We start from the raw sequence: 23695 nt of genomic DNA, 5'->3' as shown, positions 1-23695 counted from the left end.
AAAGCAAGTAGGCTGTGTTGTGAAAGAGGAAAACACAGAGCCACCACTACCCTCAAAAGAACCATATCAACAAGTACTAGCTAGGTAAAGAGAAGTATACACCATGGAAAAAGAGCAGCATGCACAAAGCATAAAGAAAATAGAGATCAAAACCTTTTCAGGTGAACTGTATACCTTCTGACTGGCTCATAGGCAGGAAGCGATAAAGGGGAAGAAGCTGGAAGGAAGGGAATTAAATGGTAAGGAGGATGAGATGGAAAGATCCAGAAATGATGTTTGATTTGGTCCTGGAAACATATCACAAGCGGCTTATGGGTGAGGGGATAGAATCCAGGCTCTGATAAAAGCTGGTTAGTAGAACTTTTCATTGAGACCAGAAGTAGGAGAGTAGTGTTATTGTGTTTAAAACAGATTTTTTTAGAAGATATTTTTCCCATAAAGTTTTATCTCTTCCAGATTAAAATAATTATGTCATTAAAGGTATGAAAATTAGTACCTAGTTTCATTTGTTGGTTAATGTTTTAAGACAAATTAAATTTTCGCTTTTGGAAATTATACATGTGTAACAGAATCAGTAATACATTGTTCTAAAGCATTTTTAAAAATATCAATAACAAAACACTAAGTCAGAGTTGAGATGTTTTACAATATCTGATTGTGTGTAATGGCGAACATGTGATGAATGGAAGCAGCCATTGTGGTTGTCAAGTTCACTTTGTTCATGTCACATCATGTCTGAATGCCAAGCAGGAGATTGAATTGCAGAATTATAAATCTGCTTTGGGCACTAGATTGACTACAATTACAGGCCTATACAATGGAATTCTTATTTTAGTTTGCTTAATGGCCTAATTGAATTGATCAATTGGTAATTCAATCTATTGTTTGTTTAACTACAATTAGATGACTCTGAGCCCTGTTTAGACCTAACTAAATATTTATCTAAATAGATACATTGGCTTTTAAAGAAATAAATTGGACTATAATATATATGATTTTTCTCTATTTTTATTGAAATAAATATTAGCAGAAACCATTCTAAAATCCATCTTATTTGAAAGGAAAATCCTGTCTGAAAGGAAAACAAATAGTTTTAGATTTTTCTTCATCACTAAGAATTTATTCCTCAATGGTACATTAAACTTTTTAGTTTTGCTAAATATTACTTATATTTCAAAACTAATCTATTTTCTATAAAATAGGTTGTAGTTACAGAAAATAGATTCCATTTCTATGGAATAATGATCTGTATAACAAAGAGGACACTTTCTTCACTTTTAAAATTTATCATCAAGCCAGATGTTTAATTCATGTAGCCCTATGACTAACATAAGGCAGAGAAGGGCAAATTCAGGTACTCAAATCTAGTTCCAAATGAACATAGACAAGGAACTAGTTGGGAAATTCAGAAGGTTTTTGTAGATTATTATCTTATAGATCATAAGGGAAGAACTGTCTGTACAATGATTCCAGTAGATGATAAAACCAGAATGAGAAGTTGAGCTCACCATATGGAGATCCTGGAACCTCATGCCTAGGAATTTAGAATTGATTCAATTAACTTTGTTGATGATTGGGCATCACTGAAGGTTTTTGAGCAATGAATATACTGACATAAACATACACCCAAAAAACAAAAGGAAGTGAACAGCCCATTAGGTTAATGCATTACCTGATATTTTTGTCTCATATTTAATGTTTTTTATGCGTTGTAGGATTTTCACATAGTGTGTTTTCTTTATAAGAATCTAGTTTGAATAAAACTTTCTCCTATACCAGGGTATAAAAAGGGTGCACTTAGCCTTTCATAATTTAAGATGGATAAAATGGTTTCTTGTGCTCCTCTCATATATACCAGGAAAAAAAATGAAGTATATGATCATATTGTATGTAAGCCAGGTGAAGTCCATGTTTTCTAGATATATCAGATTTAATTCAGATGGCATAAAAAGGTCTGCATATGGACACTCACAATCCATTTTCCATGGATTCTGCTCACATTGACTTAACATTGACCGATTAATAAATATTAAAAATTCCCGACTTGAACTACTGTTATAGTAAGTGGTTAGTATCATGGGGTCTGACACAGATTAAGTACAAATCTTTGTTTCACCACCTGGTAATTGTACAATTTAGGACATGTTACTTAATCTGAATCTTTATTTATCTTATAAAATGTAGCAAGTAATATCACGTATTTCGTAGGGTGGTTGTGAGGCTTGAGTTTGACAAGGCAAGTACAGTGCCTGGAACTTCAAAGTCCTCAGTAGCTTAGCATTTTAGAGTTTCCAGTTTTAAATAAATCTGTTTTCATGTCAAGATTATTTCTCTGGTAATAAATTACGTGATTTTGGATTCTGGGTCTCAAAAGTATTAATTTATCTACTGGTAGTTCATTACACATGCTTTAGGCTATTTATCTGTAGTCCTGGTACATTTCTGCATTTTATTTTCACATCTAAGAGAAGTCAGAGTTTCCTGAACCTTCTTCCTCTCCAGTAACTTATTGCTACATGATTTTACGTTTCTTTACCTCTCCAGTAGCATTATTTTCCTTTGCTGTATGATGTGGTACAAGAGGAACTGGTTTAGAAATAGGAGTCAGGAGATAAATAAGCTTGATAGTATTTGATCTTCATTACTGGTGAACAATTCTAATCCTCTCAAACCGTTAGTTTCCTTATCTGTTAAGAGAAGGAATCAGCCTTTTCAAATCTTTTCACTACAAAGGATCTAATTTATTATTTCATTCCACATTCACCCTCAACTCTGCCTTTACAATCCTAGAGTTGAACAATTTGGGTCTGCAAGATGAAATCTAATCCTTAAAAGCCACAAGGCCATCCTATAACACAATAATTAATAAAAAATAGTTTTAAGTCAGTTTATGCTGTCACACAAATCACACCAAAAGAAGACAGGATACCTTTTATTGTGTACAACTAAGTTCCACGTCATTCTGAGGCCCTCTCCACACTGGATGATAACTTGAGCCGCTACTCCTTACTCTAGGCAGAGCACAGGAGTAAGCTGACAATCGTGTTGTAGTGGATTTAGTTATAGTAGATCAGGTCAGTTAACCATTGTGCGATAATCAAGGTAACCAGTCTTTCACATGGAGCTGGTGACATTCCTTTCAGATGTAACAAAGCCTCATATGTTGATAAGCCTAAACTGACTTACTGTGGATACATTTCTGTTTGATTCTGAATTGAAACATAATTCTTTCTTTCCCAGTGCTCTTTGGGTGGATATCAGCAAGGCTCAGGATTCCAAGCTGAACATTTAAACACTTGGGGACTGATTACATTTTTCTAGTCATGTCTGTCATTCTAAAATTGTGATCTCCCCCTCAGCAAATCTACCAGTTTTTTTTTTCTATTTTTATTATTGACCTTGAGTGATGTTAGATATGGGTTATATTATATTCTCTTAGCTACTATTTCCTGGTAAGTTACTATTTCCCGTAAGTTCAAAAGCAAAAACAACGTATTTGAGATTGTCCTCCACGTAGAGGAATGAATATGTCTTGGAAAGGAGAGAACCTTTTTTTTTTTTTTTTCCCCCCAAGAGTCTAATGAGGACAAAATATGGTCATTTCTGCATTTACTTATGAATGTGACATTTAACAGCCCTAGATGGGTCATCTTAAGGGTGAGGCAATCATCCGTGATTCTCACATGAACAAGAAAGCCTCCCTGAGGGTGTGTAGAAGCCAAACTTGTAACCCACGAAGCAAAAGTCACAAAAAAAATAGTGAAAAGACCTGTAGAGCTTGCTTCCTTTTCTGGCCTCGTTTGCCATCAATTTATTCCTGGAACATAAAAAAAGATAAATTTAGTCATAAATTATGGGCACACTTTTATTGATTCAACACTGGCAAAATGGGAAATAATCCAAATGCTTTGGTTCATGATCAAACAGCAAGAGTCAAAATCACAAACCCATTGCTTTTCTGGAAAGTTTTTCATGCTGCTTTATGCATATATCTATACATTATGAAGATTTTTGGATTCTCCAAACTAACTTTGACACATCATAATGGCAACATTTGTTTTCTGGGATTCTACTGTCAGCTGCAAAATTAAAAAAAAAAAAAATCTAAAAATAAAAAAAAAAATCACTTCCTTCAGACTTGCTACAAAATGAATCTGATAGACTCAAAATTTGCTGTGAGACACAAGGGGTAGAAGCCATACGCCAGTGATAAGAATAGATGCTCTCCTTTCTTCCGCCAGACTCTAACTAGAAATAGCAATATGTATGTGTACATGGAGAAAGAAAGAGGAAATATGAACAGATGTAGGAATATTTACAGAGAGGGAATGTCATTTTTAGTACTGAATTGGTGTAAATGAGGAAGGAAAATAATAGAATCCTAGAGTGGTGAATAATAGCTCCAGAGAAATGACTCCTTTCTCCCTCCATGTTCAAAGCTCCTTGGCTTACAGCCAGATGGAGGTTTTCATTTTTTTATTAAATAAATTCTGATTCCTGTGATCAGTTTGGATTTGGCTGGCTTTTCAATAAAGAATATTCTAAACACAGAGTTAAAGGAGTTCATGGAATTTTTCACTCAGAGCACATATTAGAGTACCTACTGGTGTTTGAAGGCTCACGGTACCTGCTGAATTTTCTAAAACAGAGCTAGATGGGGGATGACGAAGCAGCCAGCAGGTGAACAGTAGGTTAGCTTGAAATTGAGGATGCAGACAGAGCAAACCAGCTCTCTGAAGTTAAATTAATTTGTAACTCTTATGCCTGGGAAGAAATCAAAGAGAATACACCACGGTAGCCTGCAGTGCCCTTTAATTTCCATTTGGAAATGTGTTTGATATTCCATGGAGGCAGGAATTTAATAAAGAAAACCAAGGAGTACACAATGAGGAAAAAAGGCTTTTGCATTCAGAAAGCATAAAAATTAAAAGCAACTACTGGTTTTTTTGAGGAAGACAGTTATTAAGTTGTGAAAACTGGTATTGTTTTTCTTGCCAACGTAGATGTCGGCAGTCCATAATTTAATTTCTCTATGTCTCAGTTATTCTTTAGATTCAGCGCCATAAATTTGGTGTTGAGGTTCCTAAATAATTGTTTAGAGAAATGGCCCTGTTAAAGGAAAGCCGTAGACATCACTGCATGAGCATAAATTCTAGTTTACTCAGGATAGTTTTAATCACACCCAGTGTCCTAAAATATTTGTAAGGAGTGTTTTTTTAGACTCTAAGAAGCATCGCAGGTTGGATAATTCATATGACCAACCAAGTCGTCTACCATGAGGGGAAGATAAAATTGTGTGCCCCAAAGGCATTTGGGAAACTCTGTGAATATGGACAGTGAAATATGCCTCTCAGTAGGTCACACACACTCAAATAATTTGACCATTGTAATGTTTTAACCTTTTTTTAAAAATTCTTTTAAAAGGATATATTCTCTTCCTTTAATACATCTTCCCTTCTTTAGGGCATGGGGCCTGATGAGAGCTAACTTTTTGTTTCTGAATATATTAAGTGTAAGTAAATGTGTCAGGTTATATGATCCATGATGCTATTGGACTTTTAACAAACTATTGCTGAAATATAGTAATTGAACATATTTATTTTTTGCACTACTCAAATGCAAAATAAGAGGGGCAGGAGAGGTAGAAAAGAGGAAGGAAGAAAAAGGGGACAGAAAGGGGGAAAACGAAGAAATATATTTAATTTATCAATTTCTATTTGAAAGATACAAAACTATTTCTATGTTGAAGGAAAATGGGCTTCTTGAGTATTTCAGAAACATGATTATTTTATGAGACTGTGTCTGCATTTGTTCTCAAAGTATGATAGGTACCTAGAACTCTGAAATTTCTTGAGATGCTTTCAGGGGATCTGCAAGGTCAAAAATTATTTTCATAATAATACTAATATATCTTTTGAGTTTTTTTTTTTTTTTTTTTTTTTTTTACCATGTTGGCTTAAGAATGTCCATGATAGAGCAGTGAAAATTATTAATTGTATTGTCTAGATCCTTAAAGTACACATCTTTTTAGTATTCCAAATATCAAAATAGGAAAATACATACACAAAACAAAGTATAATGGGTTTTGCATGGTAAACACTTCTGAGATAATTTGAATTTCAAGTTGAATTAGCTACCTTTTTTTTTTTTTTTTTTTCCTTTATGAAACACCATTTTTACTTGAAAGGACAGTCAATAGAAAAACTTGCTATTGAGACTTGGGTACTTGTTACACATTTCTCAAAAATGAACAAAGTGAGCTAGCTACTTCAAGGAAAATTATATTTACTGCCAAGAATGAAATTCAAGTTTCTAAGTTAGAAATTTGCAAAACATGTATCTGCCACTGGGAGCTTGACAGCTTTCCAACATTCAAGCACCTTTCTGATGGGATTGGTGGTGAGAGTAGCAAATGAAATTTTTTGCTACTCTATAAATGTGTCAACATTTGGAAGATGTGTCTAATACAATGTACCAATCCAAATAACCAGTGATTGATGTGACAAAATCATGCATGGGTAAAAGATCTATTCAAAATACCAGCTAGATCAGTAGATTTTTACATAACATAGGACAAAACATTTATCAATATGGCGCCAGATTTCACATTACAACTAATTTTCAAGATGCTGCTTATTGAGTTTTGTTAGTGTTCAAGGATATCTCTACAATTATGTGAAAAGGCTATCAAAATACACCTCACTTTCCCAAGTACATATTTATTTGAGGCCAGATTGCTTCTATGTAATTCAACAAGAACAACAGAACAATGTGAATGCAGAAAGTATTTTTAAATTAAACCAATAATTTTTAAGATTTATAAAAATGGAAAGAACTACCACTATACTCAATATTTTTGTTTTGGCAAATATAGTTTTTTTTTTAAAATGTTATTTTTGATGGGATAAAAATAAATATTTAGTAGACTGGGCATAGCAGCTCATGCCTATAATCCCAGCACTTTGAGAGGCTGAGGTGGGCAGATTGCTTGAGCTCAAGAGTTTGAGACCAGCCTGGGCACCCTGTCTCTACAGGGGGGGGGAAAAAAATCCAAACAAAAATGGCTGGGCGTGGTGGCATGTGCCTGTAGTCCCAGCTATTCGGGAGACTGAGGTGGAAGATGGCTCGAGCCAGGGAGGTGGAGGTTGCAGCAAGCCGAGATCATGCCACTGCACTCCAGCCAGGGCAACAGAGCGAGACAGACCCTGTTTCAAAAATAATAAATATTTAATAAATATTTTTAAAGTCTGTTTTGATTTTTAGTATGGAACGTATTTTTTGCTATATCCTATATAACCAAAAGCTAAAGGGCTTCAAAGGGATAATAATTTTCAAAAGTACAAAAGTTCCTAAGACCCAACAGTTTGAGATTCACTGTCTGCATCGTTGTTCTTTGTTGTAATGATTGTAGACTGATCATCCTCAACCCGGATAACGGATTAAGCTAAAGTAGACCAATATTTCTATTTAGGAAAAAGTGAAGAGGAAAGAGAGAAAGGAAAGAATAGCAAAGGCAACATATTGCCATAGGGTGGTTCCACACTTTAATGCAATCTGTGTAGTCTGAGATCAGTATCACTGTAATGACTGTTTTCTCTTTCTTTATTTCCATACCACCCTCTTGCTGTCTGGGAGGATTAGCTGTACTGCCACCAGGATAACAAACAGACCAGTTCAAAGAATCAGGTCAATATTTTCTCCCCAGTAGGAAAACGCTAAACTGGGCTTGAGATCAAGCAAAGCATTACTGCTTTTAATAAATTGAGAAAAATAGTTGCATAATTTTGTACATTTACATTCAGGAGTGTCACATTAAAGAGGTATGCTTTTGTAGATTTTAATACCAAAATTTGACATTAGAAAAAATCCTTCCTTTCTGCTGGCTTGACTGTAAAGCTATTGTCAAATATGCTTTCTAGGACCCACACTTATATTTTTCTCTTAGTTTTATTTTAAAATATGTCATAGATACATACAAATAAATGAAATATATGGATACCTTAGAGAATAAAAAGGAAAATGACCACATAAGGGTCAACCAATTTATGAAATAGAACATTACAAATTTGCATTCTGATACCCTCTCCTGTAATTGAACTATGTTCATTAATTCACTGGAAAAGTCTTTATATTCTATTAGCTGCATAACTGCATTTGGATATGAATAGTGGTTCCCATATAATGAGAACACAAATGATTTTTAATCAGTAATTACTAATTTCATCATGGTTCCATTAAAATCGATTTAGTCAACAAGACTCACAACCTAGAATTTTAAGTTCACATCTCCCAGGACTTTTTAATCTATTCTTACGGAGCTTAGAGGAAAAACTCTCATTTACTCTTATATATGTGCCTTGAATGTTAGTCTTTAACTTTGATAATTGTTTGCTGCTGGTACAATTTCTCTACACTTTGCAATACTAGAGTTTAAGATAACTCTGTACTCTGAGAATACTACATGTTATTTAAAAACCTTTAGAAAATACATAAGAATCCAAAGATGAAAAAACCACACATAATTCCATCATACAATGTTAACCTTGAAAATTGCATCTTTTTCCTCTTCATTTAAAAATACAAATATACTTTCTTAATCCTACTCTCTAAAACTCATATTGTAAATAAAAGAAAAAAATAAGGCAGATATCAAGTTTAATAATGTTTCTGTAGAACATTCCAGCAGTGCAAAAACAGAAACTAAAAATCAAACTGAAATAACAAAAACAGTTGCTTGGTATTTTAAGTTTCTGATATCTTGTTTTGTTTTCATTTTTATGAATATACTTCAGTTATTTTTTGCAGCATAAGGAACTACAAAGTTTAGTGACTCAAAACAGTAATGATTTGTGATTTCTTATGATTCTGTAGTTTATATGAACAGTTTCTCTGCCAGTTTCACTTTGCCTCACTTATGTGCATTTGGCTGAGAGAGAGGTTTCAAGATGGCCTCACTCACATGCCTGACAGCTAGTGCTGGCTGTTGACTGAGGGCCTCCGTTATGCTCCATGTGACTTTCTATCTTCCATTTGGCTAGACTAACATGGTAGTGTCAAGAGAGAGCAATGGCAAAAGCTGTAAGGCCTTTTGAGACCTTGGCTGCAGAGCTCATGCAGTGTGGCTTTCACCACAATCTACCAGTCAAAGCAAGATATGAGGTCAGGCCTGACTTACAAAAAGAGTAAAAATCCTCCCTTCTGGATTAGAGAATATTAAAACATTTATTGATCATTCATCTAGCACGATGTTGTAAAATACATGAACTACTTACTATTAATGAAAAATTCTATTACTTTTTGGGGGAACTTTCTTAGTGTTAGAACTTATTAAATGATACAAAGAAATACCTTGGGGAAATAAAATCATGTTTTTCTGTCAAAAGCTGACATTTTCGTATAATGAATGTCACAAATTCCAATCCCTATGAAGCCACAATGGTAACAAACGTCACTGAAATGAGCCAAGTCAAGATTGGAGTAATCTGCACCATATATGCTTCATCTGAAAATGGAAAAGTAGGTGGTTCTTTTTTGCTGTATAAGCCCGTGATGCTTAGATCACTGATATTTTAAAACAAAGATTAAATATTGGTAAGTAATTTTCTTAATTTAAACAAAACGAATCTAAAAGTTTCATGCAAAGACAAAAGACCCAGAATAGTGAGCACAATACTGAATAAGAAGAACAAAGTTGAAGGGTGGACACTACCTGATTTCAAGACTTACTATAACATTACAACAGTTGAGATAGTGTGATATTGGCAAAATAATAGATCAATGGAATAGAGGAGAACTCCCCAGAATAGACCCAGACAAATACAGTCAGTTGATCTTTGAGCAAAATCAAGTCAGTGGAAAAAAAAATCGCCTTTTGAACAAGTGGTGCTGAAACAATTGAATGTCCATATCAAAAAAAAAAAAAAAAAAAAAAAAAAAGGAAGAGAAGAATCTAGACATACCTTTCACAAAGATTAACTCAAAATGAACTGTAAACCTAAATACAAACACAAAACTATAAAACTTCTAGAAGATAATGTACGAAAAATATAGGTCAGCAAATTTGGCAATGCATTTCTACATATAACATCTAAATAATCCATGAAACGAGAAGTTGATAAGTTGGACTTTATTAAAATTAAAAACGTATCTTCTACAAAAGACACTGTTAAAAGAACCCACAGATTGAAAAAACAACCCACAGATTGAAAAAAAATTTGCAAAACACACTTCTGATCAAGGACTTCAATCTGACACAAACAACAAATTATTAAAACTCAATGATAAGGAAAGAAATCAATTTAAAAATAGATAAAAAATCTGAACAGACACCTCATCAAAGAAGATATAAAAATGGAAAGTAAACATAAAAATATGTGTAACATCATATGTCCATTGGGGAATTGCAAGTTAAAACATCTATTATATGCCATTACACAAGTATTTGAATGGCTAAAATTAAAAAAAAAATGGCAATATCAAATGCTGACAAGGATGTAGAACTCTTTTTGCTGGTGGCAATGAAAAATTGAACAGCACTTTAGAGGACAGTTTGGCAGTTTCTCACAAAGCTAAACAGTTTTACCATACAATCTAGCACTTGCACTCCAAGGTATTTACTCAATTGAGTTGAAAATGTGTGTCCTGATAAAAATGTACGCTTGAATGTTTATAGCAGGTTTGTTTATAATCACCAAAAACTTGAAGCCACCAAGGTGTATCCTTCAAAAGATGAATGGATAAACTCTGGTACATCTATACAATGGAATATTATCCAGCAATAAATATAAGCAACCTATCAAGCCACAGAAACGCATGAAAGAATCTTAAATGTATATTGTTATGTGAAAAAAGCCAGTCTGAAAAGGCTATGTACTTTATGATTCTAGTGATATGACATCGTGGAAAAGGTACAACTATAGAAATAGTAAAATGATCAGTGGTTGCCTGGAGTTTGGTAGGGATGGCAGGGGTGGGATGAATAGGTGAAGCTCAGGGATTTTTAGGATGCTGAGATTATTTCAAATGATATGACATGCATTTGTCAAGCCCATAGAATTATGAAAAGTAAAGGACAAACCAGAATGGCAGCTATGGACTTCAGGTAATGATAATATATTAATATTGGTTCATGAATTGTAACAAATATAACACACTAGTGTAAGATGTTTATAATAGGAGAAACTGCATTGCAAGGGATGGGGACCTGATATATGACAATTCTCTGAACTATCTATCTGTTCAACTGTTTAGTAAATAAAAATTTTTAAATAAAATATTAAATAACCATTTTGTGTTGCATGATTTTGTTTTCTGATGAAGTAAAATAGTTTGAGTAGAAAATGTCAGCTGGACATGGTGGCTCACACCTGTAATCCCAGCACTTTGGGAGGCCAAGGCGGGCAGATCACCTGAGATGAGGAGTTCGAGACCAGCCTGGCCAACATAGTGAAACTCCATCTCTACTAAAAATACCAAAGTGAGCCAGGTATGGTGGAGCATGTCTGTAATCCCAGCTATTTGAGAGGCTGAGGCAGGAGAATCACTTGAACCCAGGAGGTGGAAGTTGCAGTGAGCTGAGATGGCACCACTACACTCCAGCCTGGGTGACAGAGAGGCTCCATCTCAAAACAAACAAACAAACAAACAAATAAATAAATAAATAAATAAGGAAAAGTGTCTCTTCCATGGGTTAATTAGTAGCATTGTTGATAGGTCCCAGGTAATTTTTATTTAAGCTAGAAGATTAAGTAGATCTTGATGTTTTTCACAGGGGATATTGTAAAACTATATTGTGTAGTATAAGTTGTAGAAACATTTCTACTGAGGAGCAGGTGGTGAAAGTAAAATATTAAAATGCATAGGCCTCTAATATCAAGACAACTATTTGTAAATACAAATTTTGGGAACTTTCCTGTTCAGGAAATTTATCAATAAGCTGTATTGTCTTTCAAACCATATTTGAGAGATTTGAAAAGTCACTTTGAAGAAAGGAAATGGAGCATACCATCAGCAATTTTCCAAAGTTCTGAGATATTTTTATACAATATTGATATAATAAAGATGAACCTATTTGGAAAATGCTCTCAATATTTTCATTGTGAAGAGTATTTATTTTTGTTGCTGGAACAACCAGAAGCAAATGTGGGAAGACAGAGAAAGTGTGAAATTTTCTCTCTCCACACAAAGAATACTTTAGGTAACAATTACTGTCCCAACTACTAGCTTGAGAATAGGTGTCTTTTATTACCCTGTGATTCACCTTGTGATTCACCTGTGTGGAGTTGGGTCAGGCTGATGAAAACTAAGGATAATGTCAAATGTGTCCTAGGTCCCCTCCCACTTTATATCCTCTCTGATCACCAGCAGCTCATGCTATAACCCCATTGGGTCTATCCTCCTTCAGCGATTCTCCTCACCCCAATCCTAGTTCAAAAGATTTCATTGCCTCATTTTCTTTGCATCCAGATTTTGCTTTGTTCTGCAAAATGACAAATTACAGGATAATCCCACTGAATGAATTAGGTTGAAGGTGGCTTCAATTAAGCCTTCCTCAGGAGATGTGGATTTTAATGGGTACTTGAAAACACAGTATCTTGTCTCAAATAAACTTTGAGTGACATAATTTTAGTCCACAGGTCTGGTCAGAGGACACTGCCATGGGTAGAATACCCTCCTCTAAGGACTGGTGTTGGTGTGTCCCCAGGCATTATTAGCAGAGCTTATATAGAAGGGGAAATAGAAGCTCTTAACTTTCAGCAAGCCTACCTGAGCGTTGCATTCTGGGCTTAGAACTTTGTGAATTTTTCCTCTATTCCACCTGATACAATCTTAGCAACTTTGGATGAAATATATTTAAGGATTTAATCAAAAGAGTTCCTAGGTTGCATAAACACTGTTTCAGTTATCTGCTAGTGAAAGTGAATAATGTTCCATATGTAGAACTAGTAAATGCATCAGATGAAGTAGAAGGGTGCAGAGGCCTTCACTGACCCAGGGTCTCAGCTCTAGGGGCAAACTCTTTCAAATGTTGTGAAAATTAAAAATAAACAAGCCAGACAGTCAGATTAGTTATAAACTAAACCAACTTAAGTTATACAAATGTAAATTCCTTTTCTAAGAAAGCAGTTATTTTCTTTCTTTTTTTTTTTTTTTCTTTCTTCATTTCCACTGTATTTAATTGGTGGAAGCAAGTAACAACAAGAAGTAGGGAGAAAGAGTTCACCTCTTTACAGATGGAATTGCAAAATTACAAAGACCATGGATATAGGGATGGATGAATAATTGGACCATTTCCTTACTTGGATTCTATTACATTTTGCTTAACCTCTTTGTAGTACGAAACTTTTCATTCTTTCCTCAAATCTGTCTTCCCTGCATCTTTAAGAATTACCATTTCCTAGATATCTCCTTATATTTCTAGCCTGCTCTTTGCAATGTCCTTACGTGGGTTTGTTTGTTCTTTAAATATATATTTTTCTCTAATTCATTATTTGGCTTTTATCTCTTATAACTGAGCATATTTACCCCATGATTGTGCCATCTTTTTCTATCCCCTTGCTTCAGGCTCAGAAAGCAGTTATTTTCTCAGCACCTGTGTATTCTAATCCTCAGTACCTGTATGCTATTTAACACAATTTGAATATGTCAGATTCTAATCTATTTGTTTCTCTTATTTTCCGAGCCACAGAAGCAATAAACAATGTAGAAGAAAGTAGAATAGATATTGGTGGTAGGCAAACTGAGCATATCAGAAAGTTTTGGATAATAACATTTAGAAAAGCTATTGACATTTTTCTATTCTCCAATGCCGATAAGTAAACAAGGCCTGCCTCCTTATAGGTGACCTCAGATACATGAATAGCCTCAAGCTGATGTCCTATATCATGACATCATCTACAGCTAAGAATATTTCAATACCATAATCCTATAAACTTGGGATGAAAAAACTGTTCTAGGAGTTTGCAAATTTCATTGACATCTTTCCGTTTTTCTTTCTTCATCTTTTGTCTGGTTAGGAGAAAAAATCAAAGTATACCATTTATCTTTGCAATGTTTTTCATACATTATGTGATACTGTGTTTTCCTCTCATAGATCCAGGACTGCACAGACAGCTGTATTTTCTGCAAAGACCATCCAATGTAGTAGCCATTGAAGGAAAAGATGCTGTCCTGGAATGTTGTGTTTCTGGCTATCCTCCACCAAGTTTTACCTGGTTACGAGGCGAGGAAGTCATCCAACTCAGGTATTTCACATTTAAGACTTTTTTTGTGCTGTGTACTTTTGTATCAGTATATGCTGCTATTTATATTTCTCTAATTTGATATAAGTACCTACAGTATTAGGGTTTTTCATAATAATTATTTTTCCACATTTCTTGGCATGATACAGTATATGAAAGACAGCCACTGGGATGAGAAGATGAGGAAAAGATCAAAATCCGTGAGATCAATTCTGAAAGGAAACTGAGAAAGTCAGGGTTGCCTCTGAGATGGTCCTGCCCAAAGAGTCTTCAGCAGAGAAATTTTGGTGGATTCCATTATAAGAAAGTGGTATATAGCGAGGTTTGATCCTTAATATTCTGTGTCACACACAAAAGATGACTACATGAAATGATGGATATGATCATCAGTTCAATTGTGATAATCATTTCACAATGTATACATATTCCAAAACATTACAGTCTACACTGTTATTATATGCAAGTTTTATTTGTCAATTTCACTTCAATAAAACTAAGGAGAAAAATAAAACTAAATTTTTCTGAGTTCAAATATGTAGCATGTCTTTACAGAGTTTCAGCAATTTTTTTTGAACTTCAACTATATTGCTCATATTTCGAGCTCTAACAAATATTTAAGGGAAGAGAGGAGAACTTGGCTGACTTTGAATTGCTGGAACATTAATATTAGGTACAGTTAGAAAGTAAACTCTCAATAGAATGGAATACTTAGTCCTTCTGATGAAATGAATCTTACTTAATTTCATTGATTTTTGAGGACTGGTATTCTCCTTTTTAACATACTTATTTTTAAAGAAAAGGTAAGTCTATCAATCATGAATTAATCTTTAAATTTCATTTACCTTAAATATTTAGATAAAAACAAGGCATGGTGTTTGATATTACAATATTTTTGAGAACATTAGAATACACAGGAAATCCAGTTACAGTTTCAGCACATCAAGGTGTGTTCTCTGGGTATAGCCAAACACTCTTCGTGCAATATCAAATATGGTTTTGCACAAAGATCACTAAATTGGATTTCAGGGCACAGGACGTTGATTTTTCACTCCAGAGGACCGCTTCTCTAGACCTTGAGGTTCTCAAATCCAAAATGAGAGATTAGGACTAAATTATCAGTTTTTAGCACTAAAGCTACTTCCAAGTTTAATCTGCTTCATTTGTTTGATCACTACACACAATCTTCCAATGGGAGTAGTTTACCTTGAGTGATTTTTTTTTGATAAATAAGTGAGACTTTAATCAAGCCCCTATGATACAGAGTTTCTTTCCAGTGTCTTAGTTTGAGCTTTGGTGGAGGTCATTTAAAGCTCTGAGTATCTTGCTTAATATATACATATGTTAATTTACTCTTTACCTACCCTATGTCTTGCAGGTCTAAAAAGTATTCTTTATTGGGTGGGAGCAACTTGCTTATCTCCAACGTGACAGATGATGACAGTGGAATGTATACCTGTGTTGTCACATATAAAAATGAGAATATTAGTGCCTCTGCAGAGCTCACAGTCTTGGGTAAGTTAGTGGCTGGAGATGAGTTTATATTGTACCTTTCAAAATATATCACCGTGACATTTTAAATGCTCATCGCTGAATTGATTCCTATGTTTATTAGTGTGAAATTGCAAAGTCCCAATACTCCACACATGTCCTTGCTCTTCTCTGATTAATTGCATAGGGGTTATATGCAATGTTTGAATATTTATTTATTAGTTAAAATCCAGATATGTTATGCTTTAATCTAATTATTCCAGTGATACGGCTGAAAAGTACCAAAAATTATTTATGGCAGATGTTTTGAATAATAAATATGGTATTCCAAAATATCTGGGAAAATAAATGAAGAAAAAAAATGAGGGAAATTGTACAAAATATTTATTCTTGAGGGAAAAAGGCAGATGTTATTTGAGATGACAGGGTTTCTGACATTAAATTCAGTATGTTGGTAAGATTGTTTTATTAACATGGGAATACTGTGAGTGTTATGTTGAAAGTGAACCATTAAAATCAAGAATATGTAAGGAAAAGTTGCATAGCGAGAATATAATTTAAAGAGATTTAGGGATCATTGAGGGGTTCATTATATTCCAAAAGGCAGGATTACCCATGTGTCATTGCAAACGAATAATTTTTATATATGGTAGATATTCAAACAAACACTTATTTTTATCATTTACTCCAGATTTATTTTAACCAGTTTTATTTGAATTATGTAGTTTGGAGAAGGTGCCTTAACATTTGGATTTAAGTTGCTTTTCTTCTGTAACAACAACCAAACATTGAGTCTTAGAAATTTTTCCTCTGGAATAAATCTTTTTGCCTTTTAAAGAATCCAAGAAAAATCAAAGTCTATTTAAAAGTTATTAAGTAAAAATGAAAATATATCATATGCTAATTATATCTGCTAACATATACCATGCTATTATTCCATCCATTTTGCTTTTTGTCTTCAAAGGTTATTCAGAAAACACTTTCATATGTGGGCACAGTAATAATGTATATCATAGGTTAGGTAATGAAGTTGCTTGTTCTTTGATCAAATCATAAACATTAAACTAGGAATGGGCAAAAGACTTAAACTCTGGATTTAGAGGTAGTATTATACTAATTAAAATATTAGCTGCCTTTAAAATGGCACAATTTAATTCAATCATATTTTAGTGAAACAAAGAAAATAGAGAACTTTCACATTTGTAGTGTCAAAATACAGTAACACAAATGGTTATGACGGAAATTGTATTACTGCTCATAAGGCAGATTTGGTTATGGAATACGCTAGAATTTACACTCATCATAGGTAAACCTTTATTTGCAAAAGCATGAGGTCAAATTTTACTTCAAATTAATGCACATTATTTTGACATGTAATGCTTCATTGACATCTAAGATAAGCATATGCAAATACTGATTCCTGAGGATAAACTAAATTAGCCTAAACATACACACACACACATATATATGTATTGGCATACATGTGTGCACTCATACTGGCATTTTTTCTTTGTGAATTGTGTAAATTAGAAAACAATTAGATACTAGCTGATACACAATCCAAAGATGTACAAGAAAATATTTAATAATTTTTTCCACTGCAGGCAGTGCATTTCTATACCACTGAAGTGAATACTTTTGGTCTCTTGGAAAGTTTTATTCCATAAATTTTTCATGTTTCATTGGTGCACATATGCCCACATAAAGTTTGATAGTGACATGACACTTAGATGCTTCTTTGATTTTTCCTTAGGCCAGGTGGTTAGTCTCTGTTACAATACCTCTAGTGAACCTTGACCACTGTTATGTAAAGAAATTTTCAATATAAAAATATTGAAAATAAGCATCCAAAAAATGCTCAACATTACTTATCATTAGAGAAATGCAAATGAAAACCAGAATGAGAACCACCATCTCACACCAGTCAGAATGTCTATTACTAAAAGGTCAAAAAAATAACAGATATTGGCAAGGTTGTGGAGAAAAGAAAGAATGTTTATACACTGCTTGTGGGAATGTGAGTTAGTTCAGCCATTGTGGAAAGCAGTATGGTGATTCCTCAAAGAACTTAAAACAGAATTACTATTTTACCCAATGATCCTATTATTAGGTATATACCCAAGGGAATGTAAATCATTCTACCATAAAGATACATACACGCGTATGTTCATTGCAGCACTATTCACAATAGTGAAGATATGAAATCAACCTAAATGCCAGTCAGTGGTAGACAGAATAAAGAAAATGTGGCAAATATACACCATGGAATACCATGTAACTGTATAAAATAACAAGATCATGGCCTTTACTGCAACATGGATTGAGCCATTATCTTAAGTAAACTAATAAAGGAGCAGAAGATCAAATATGGCATGTTCTTATTTATAAGTGGAAGCTAAACATTGAGTACATGTGTACACAAAGATGTAAAGTGTGTCTTTATGTACTTGATGTTTAGTTTTCAACATGGGACACTGGGGCCTACTCAGAGTGGAGGATGGGAGAAGGATGAGAATCAAAAAGCTATCCAGCACTATGCTTATTACCTGGATGACAAAATAATCTGTACACCAAGCCCCAGTGAGATGCAACTTATCTATATAACAAACCTGTACTGATACCCCTGAATCTAAAATAAAAGTTAAAAAAATTGACAACATAAATTAAAGTAATATAATATGGTTAATATGCATTAGTAATATCTATGTGTACACACACATATGTAAAACATGTACATATGCACGCATGTGTGTGCATATTTATATGTGTATATGTGTACATATATGTAGATATAGACGTATTAGAAACAGCATTTACTGAGTTCAAACCATGTGAGACATCTATTTGCTACAGTATCCTCTGTGGGAGGTATGTAGGTGGAGCCCATTAAATAACAACGCTCTTACCTTCTGTACTTCTGTACTAAGTGAGAAACAAGAACAGCAGTAAGGCATACGGTAAGTCAGACATCACCTTAATTTGTTGAAGAAGCTGCCATTGAGCATGTGGTTTGCAACTGCATGAGAGGCACATGCCCATCTGGACACGAGTAGTGTCTGTCTTGGCAGGATATCACTCAGGTGTCAGCTTGTCCCACTGCCTGGTGGCTGGTAGCAATGGAGAGCACTTGCTCCCTTTGCTCAGGCCTGTTCCCAAGAGAGAATTGTAGGTGAAAGGAGCCTCTTCAAACTTCCAGGCTGGTTAATTTGTCTGTCCTGTATCCTGATCCAGGCTTCCGTCAAAAAAGTGGGTATCCGGGAGTGGTGAGGCCGGAAGTCATTCCCTCGAGGAGTTGCCTCTCTAGGGAAGAAAACATCAGTGTTGAGGAAGAGGTATTCAACATCCACACCCCAACTTTAGGTGTTACTTTCCTGTTTTACAAACGAGGGCATTTTAGCACAGAAAGATAAGTAGGTATCCCAAGGGAAGATCCAGATTCATATCCAGGCATCCAACCAAAGCGTCTCAGGCATATGCTTTACTATCTGCCCTGTGCACTCCACATATTCTTATTCATCTTTATTTTTATTTTTATTTTTAATTTTACTGAAACAGTTATAAAAAGAAGCAGGTTTATGTGATGTAAATGAGAACAATCTGAAATTTCAATTTGGTTAATAATTATATAGTCACTTTACATAAAATAAAATATGTGACCGTAATGTAATGATCTTGACAAAGCAGGAAGGCTGGTAACGGAGCAGGTAAGAAAGGAATACAAGCTGTTCTTTGAGAATGAGGTTAAAACAATTGCCATACTTAGAATCTGTAGACATAGAGCAGGTGAAAAGTGTACTCAGTACAGTAGTGGTTATTGCTTTTTTTTTTTTTTAAACTGTGGTTTCTTGTTTATTCAAAGTGGTGTACCATTTGTGTAATCAGAAAAATAGACGTGGAGGTATAAAAGTTGACATTTTTATGGTTAAAAATGAGATAAATAAAAATGTTAAAACTCAGAAAATATTGACATTATGCTCACATACACATAACCCAAAGACCTGGACTTTGCAAACACACACATACTCACACACACTTACACACACACAGATACAGACACACACAGACACATGCACACACACACAGTCACACACATTTGTTTTCTCCAGGTACATGAAATATGTGCTATATTGTAACCTCATTTTCACTTGAGGATAAATCACAACATCTTTGTTCGTGTATGCCTGTGCACATGTCTGTGTCCTCCAGTTCTAATTTGTTTCCTTTTTGACAGGGTCTTGCTCTGTTGTGGCCTTGAATTCGTAGGGTCAAACGATCCTCCATTGTCACCCTCCCAGGTATCTGGGACCAAATCTGTCTATTTCTTTTTTCTTTCTTTTCTTTTCCTTTTTTCTTCTTTTTTGTAGAGACAGGGTCTGGTTATATTGCCCAGGCTGATCTCAAACTCCTGGGCTGAAGTGATCCTCCCACCTTGGCCTCCCAATGTGCTGGGATTACAGACATGAGCCATCACACCAAACCTCCAGTTTTATATTGGGGAACATTATCATATTTCTTAGTTTTAATTAAGCAAGGTGTGGTGGCTTACACCTATAGTCCCAGCTACTCAGGAATCTGAAAGAAAGGATCTCTTGAACCTAGGAGCTGTAGTCCATCCTGGGGAACATAGCAAGATCCTGTATCTACAAACACAAAAACAACCCACTAAATTGATTATCCTTAAGTATCTTTGTCATTAATTTGCTCATATCTGAAGGAGAAGTATCCCAGAAATACTTATACCCTCACTGGCAGAGCAAAAATTTACCTCACTTAAGAGCGCATTTTCCCTACAATTTTGAATATCTACACATTTTATAAAATGGAGTCTCCTTAGTATTTATATTCCTATTAAATTAAGATTTCATTTTATAGTTTTCTTGGACATTTGCATTTTACATTTTGTGAATTTGCTATTTTCTTTGACCTTTATATATTTAATGAAACATTATCCTTATTTTATTGATTACAGGAACTCTTTATATAAGAATAATATTGACTATGTTGTGTATGCTTTGCATTTTTACATTTTGCATATGGCGCCAAATCCTTTTCTTCAGGTTTGCTAGCTTTGTCGTCACTAGACTTACATTTTTATTCTATGAACCATGCTGTCTCTAAAAATCTGAATATAGATTACATGTTGAATGTGTAAATTAGAAGCATGATTAATTTTCTAAAAAATAGTGATATGTTTATATTTTGAGTTTTGGTGGTCTTGGTGCTTTTTGTCTGTTTTAAAGGAATTGTTTTGGTAATTGGATATATTTTAGAGGTCTCTCAAGGACTTCATATCATTTATAACTACTGTAGAAGGCATAATTTACTTCAGGATGTGGTTGATACACTGTTTTAATTATTCTAAGAGGCTCCAAAAATGAATATTTGTATAATGTTTGAAATAATCTTTGACTACTCTGATACAAAATTAGGATTATCCTGCAGGACTGAGTTTATATGAAAAATTGAATTTATTGCCTTCTAAAAATGAATGAAGAGAAGAAAAGAACTTTATTATCATTGTTATGTAAATGTACTTTTCGTAATTTTTAAGAATTTAAGCATATTTGTATTCTTAAGATAAAATCCCAGAAGAAATCCAAACTTCTGCTTATAAAACTTTAATCATGCATTTTATTAGACTCTTGTTTTGCCTTTCAACTTGCAGTCCCTTCTTGTACTTAACTGTCTGTGAATGTGAACCTTCATGAACTAACAGACTTTTCAAGTAGAATATCATTTTATGGAGTAGATGAAAAGACATTTTGTTGCCCTCCTCAGTAATTTTAAAGCGTGAATATATATTAAATATAATTTGAAGCTTAGCATTTTGTTTCTTCTTATAAGATAAAAATGGAAAATTCCATAATCATTAAACTTTTTGTAGAGATTTTTATTAGACTAGGTTAATGACAACCTGGTTTACAATAAATAAAATATAAACAAGTTTACAGATACTTTCTTTATCATAGCCATTTATGGTAGCATTTCTGACTTACAGTAACCATGGATAAAGTATTGGTAGATACCTTTTGGGTACAAGGATTGCACTAGGTTCTGGGAAGACTACAGAAACATCTGAAGCCTGGCTTCTGTGGGCTGTCATATAATCACAAATTCATAAAACCAGTTGGCCTAATACTGTCTGAATAAGTTTTTTTTTTAAAAAAAAAAAGAAAAAAAAAAACATTATATGTAAACAGGGACTCTGGGAAGATGTGAAGAGTTGGTAGTCTCCACTCTCATAGAAGACAAAGCCCGAAGCAGCAGGGGTGGGAGGAGTTCTAAAGAAGAAAATGTGGAAGGAGCCTCTCTGAATATTGTGGTCAACTTTAAAATTTTATTTTAGCCATGACTACTTGTATTATTTATTTTAAAACCTACTTTTTAAAAAAGAAGTCAAAAGTGGTATTTTTCCATTCTTGTGTTCAATATGTCCAGCTTTCTGGCTCAAGGATTTTAATCTGATTGTAATTGTCCTTTTCTGTATCTGTCCATCCCTAACTTTTACACAGCTCCACACAGGAAGAAAGACAGCCCTCCATAAACGTTCTAGAGATTTGCCACTCTTTGGGTCTAGATTGATCCCATGTCTGAATCAGTGCAGAAATGCATAATTTAAAATTGACTTGATTTTTAACAAAGTGCCAGGCTTTGGACAAACCTTGTGTACTGTCCTTACATACACAGTGGAGATGAGTGGGGACTTTCCTGAGGATGGGCTCTTCAGCAGGTGCCATTAAGTTGCACATCAGTGAGAAAATAAAAATATCTTTGAACTTTCCAGAAATGGTTCTAGAATTCCCTTTAAAGCAGTTGTGTAGCAACACAAACAATTTAGTATTAAAAGTTTACCCCATGTGTGTACATTTTCTCAATTATTTCCCTTACCAAAATTCCAGAGAAACATTGGCCAGGATTGGCGCAAACTCATTTTATAGGTCACACATATGTCTACTAGGTCAGCCCTTTACACTTCAAAATTGAAAATTTTAAACCAATTCTAAGAGTTCTCCATTTCTTCCATTCCATGAGTAACATGTACCATTTCACACAGTGCATGGGTTTAGACTTCTCCTCACATGAAAACGCACTTGAGAAGAAGCTGCTCTTTGAGGCAGGTGTTGCTTCTACCTGAGTCTTCTACTTAAGGAATAACAACTTATAATTGCCCTCTAGGAATGGGTTAAGTAGGGTTCTCTCTATAGAGCTGAACATGTCCACCTTACACAGATGTATTCAATAAGCCTGAAGACAATAGACTCAGAATATTTAGATATAGATATAGATATACATACACATGTATATTTTTGTCTATGTGCACACATATGCATACACATAGTACATACATATATATGCAATACATGCACTTATTCTCTATTTCTAAAGTTTCCCTTTAAACTTATTATTTTCTTTCAACTGCATATGGTTATCTCAACCATTAAATGAGGTTCTGATTCTGCAAACAGAAAATAGACTAAGCTATTCTGAAGGGTCTAGAAAAATCATCTTAAAAGTGACTTAAGAAGAGACCAGATAAAGACATATGGGGGAAATGAAACATCCTTTTTAAGCATTACTGTTTTGTAAGATAGCTGGAAAAGTCCACCTTAATAGCTCACTGCTGAAAATGCTTTGAAAATTTTAAAACACATGATTGGATATACAGTGAGCTAATGAATATAGTCTCTAGTCCTAGACATGCAGCTGAACAACAATGTGAGTAGAAAACTGGCAATCAACTGTTGAGTGCCTCTTGTGTACTAAGCATTCTGCCAAGTAGTCTTTGGGCAGAAGAAGGTATGACACAGATCTAGGCCTCAAGGATAGGTAGGGGAAAAGATAAGAGGCAGGCAATTGCTAACGAGGCCAAAGAACTGTTGAGAAAGAACAAAGATGAGAGAATGTGGGAGGGAGTGTTGAGGGGAGAGTGTCTGACAGGAAGTAGTAAGTGTGCAAAGGTCTGGAAA

The 23695-nt window shown here is 34.3% G+C and overlaps 1 protein-coding gene across 4 annotated transcripts in view; it reads left to right on the top strand.

Annotated features, from left to right (window-relative positions):
* The window catches only part of DCC (DCC netrin 1 receptor), a 1222872-nt gene that overhangs the window by 579145 nt on the left and 620032 nt on the right, over nucleotides 1-23695 (top strand). For all 4 annotated transcript variants that reach the window (XM_073006286.1, XM_037982936.2, XM_007973974.3 and 1 more), the window contains exons 4-5: nucleotides 14093-14243; nucleotides 15616-15752. In XM_073006286.1, coding sequence (XP_072862387.1) covers nucleotides 14093-14243; nucleotides 15616-15752 — 288 coding nt within the window. The remainder of the gene's footprint in view (nucleotides 1-14092; nucleotides 14244-15615; nucleotides 15753-23695) is intronic.

Source organism: Chlorocebus sabaeus, chromosome 18, assembly GCF_047675955.1.
Source record: "Chlorocebus sabaeus isolate Y175 chromosome 18, mChlSab1.0.hap1, whole genome shotgun sequence".
Taxonomy (NCBI): domain Eukaryota; kingdom Metazoa; phylum Chordata; class Mammalia; order Primates; family Cercopithecidae; genus Chlorocebus; species Chlorocebus sabaeus.
This window is presented reverse-complemented; position numbering and strand designations above follow the sequence as displayed.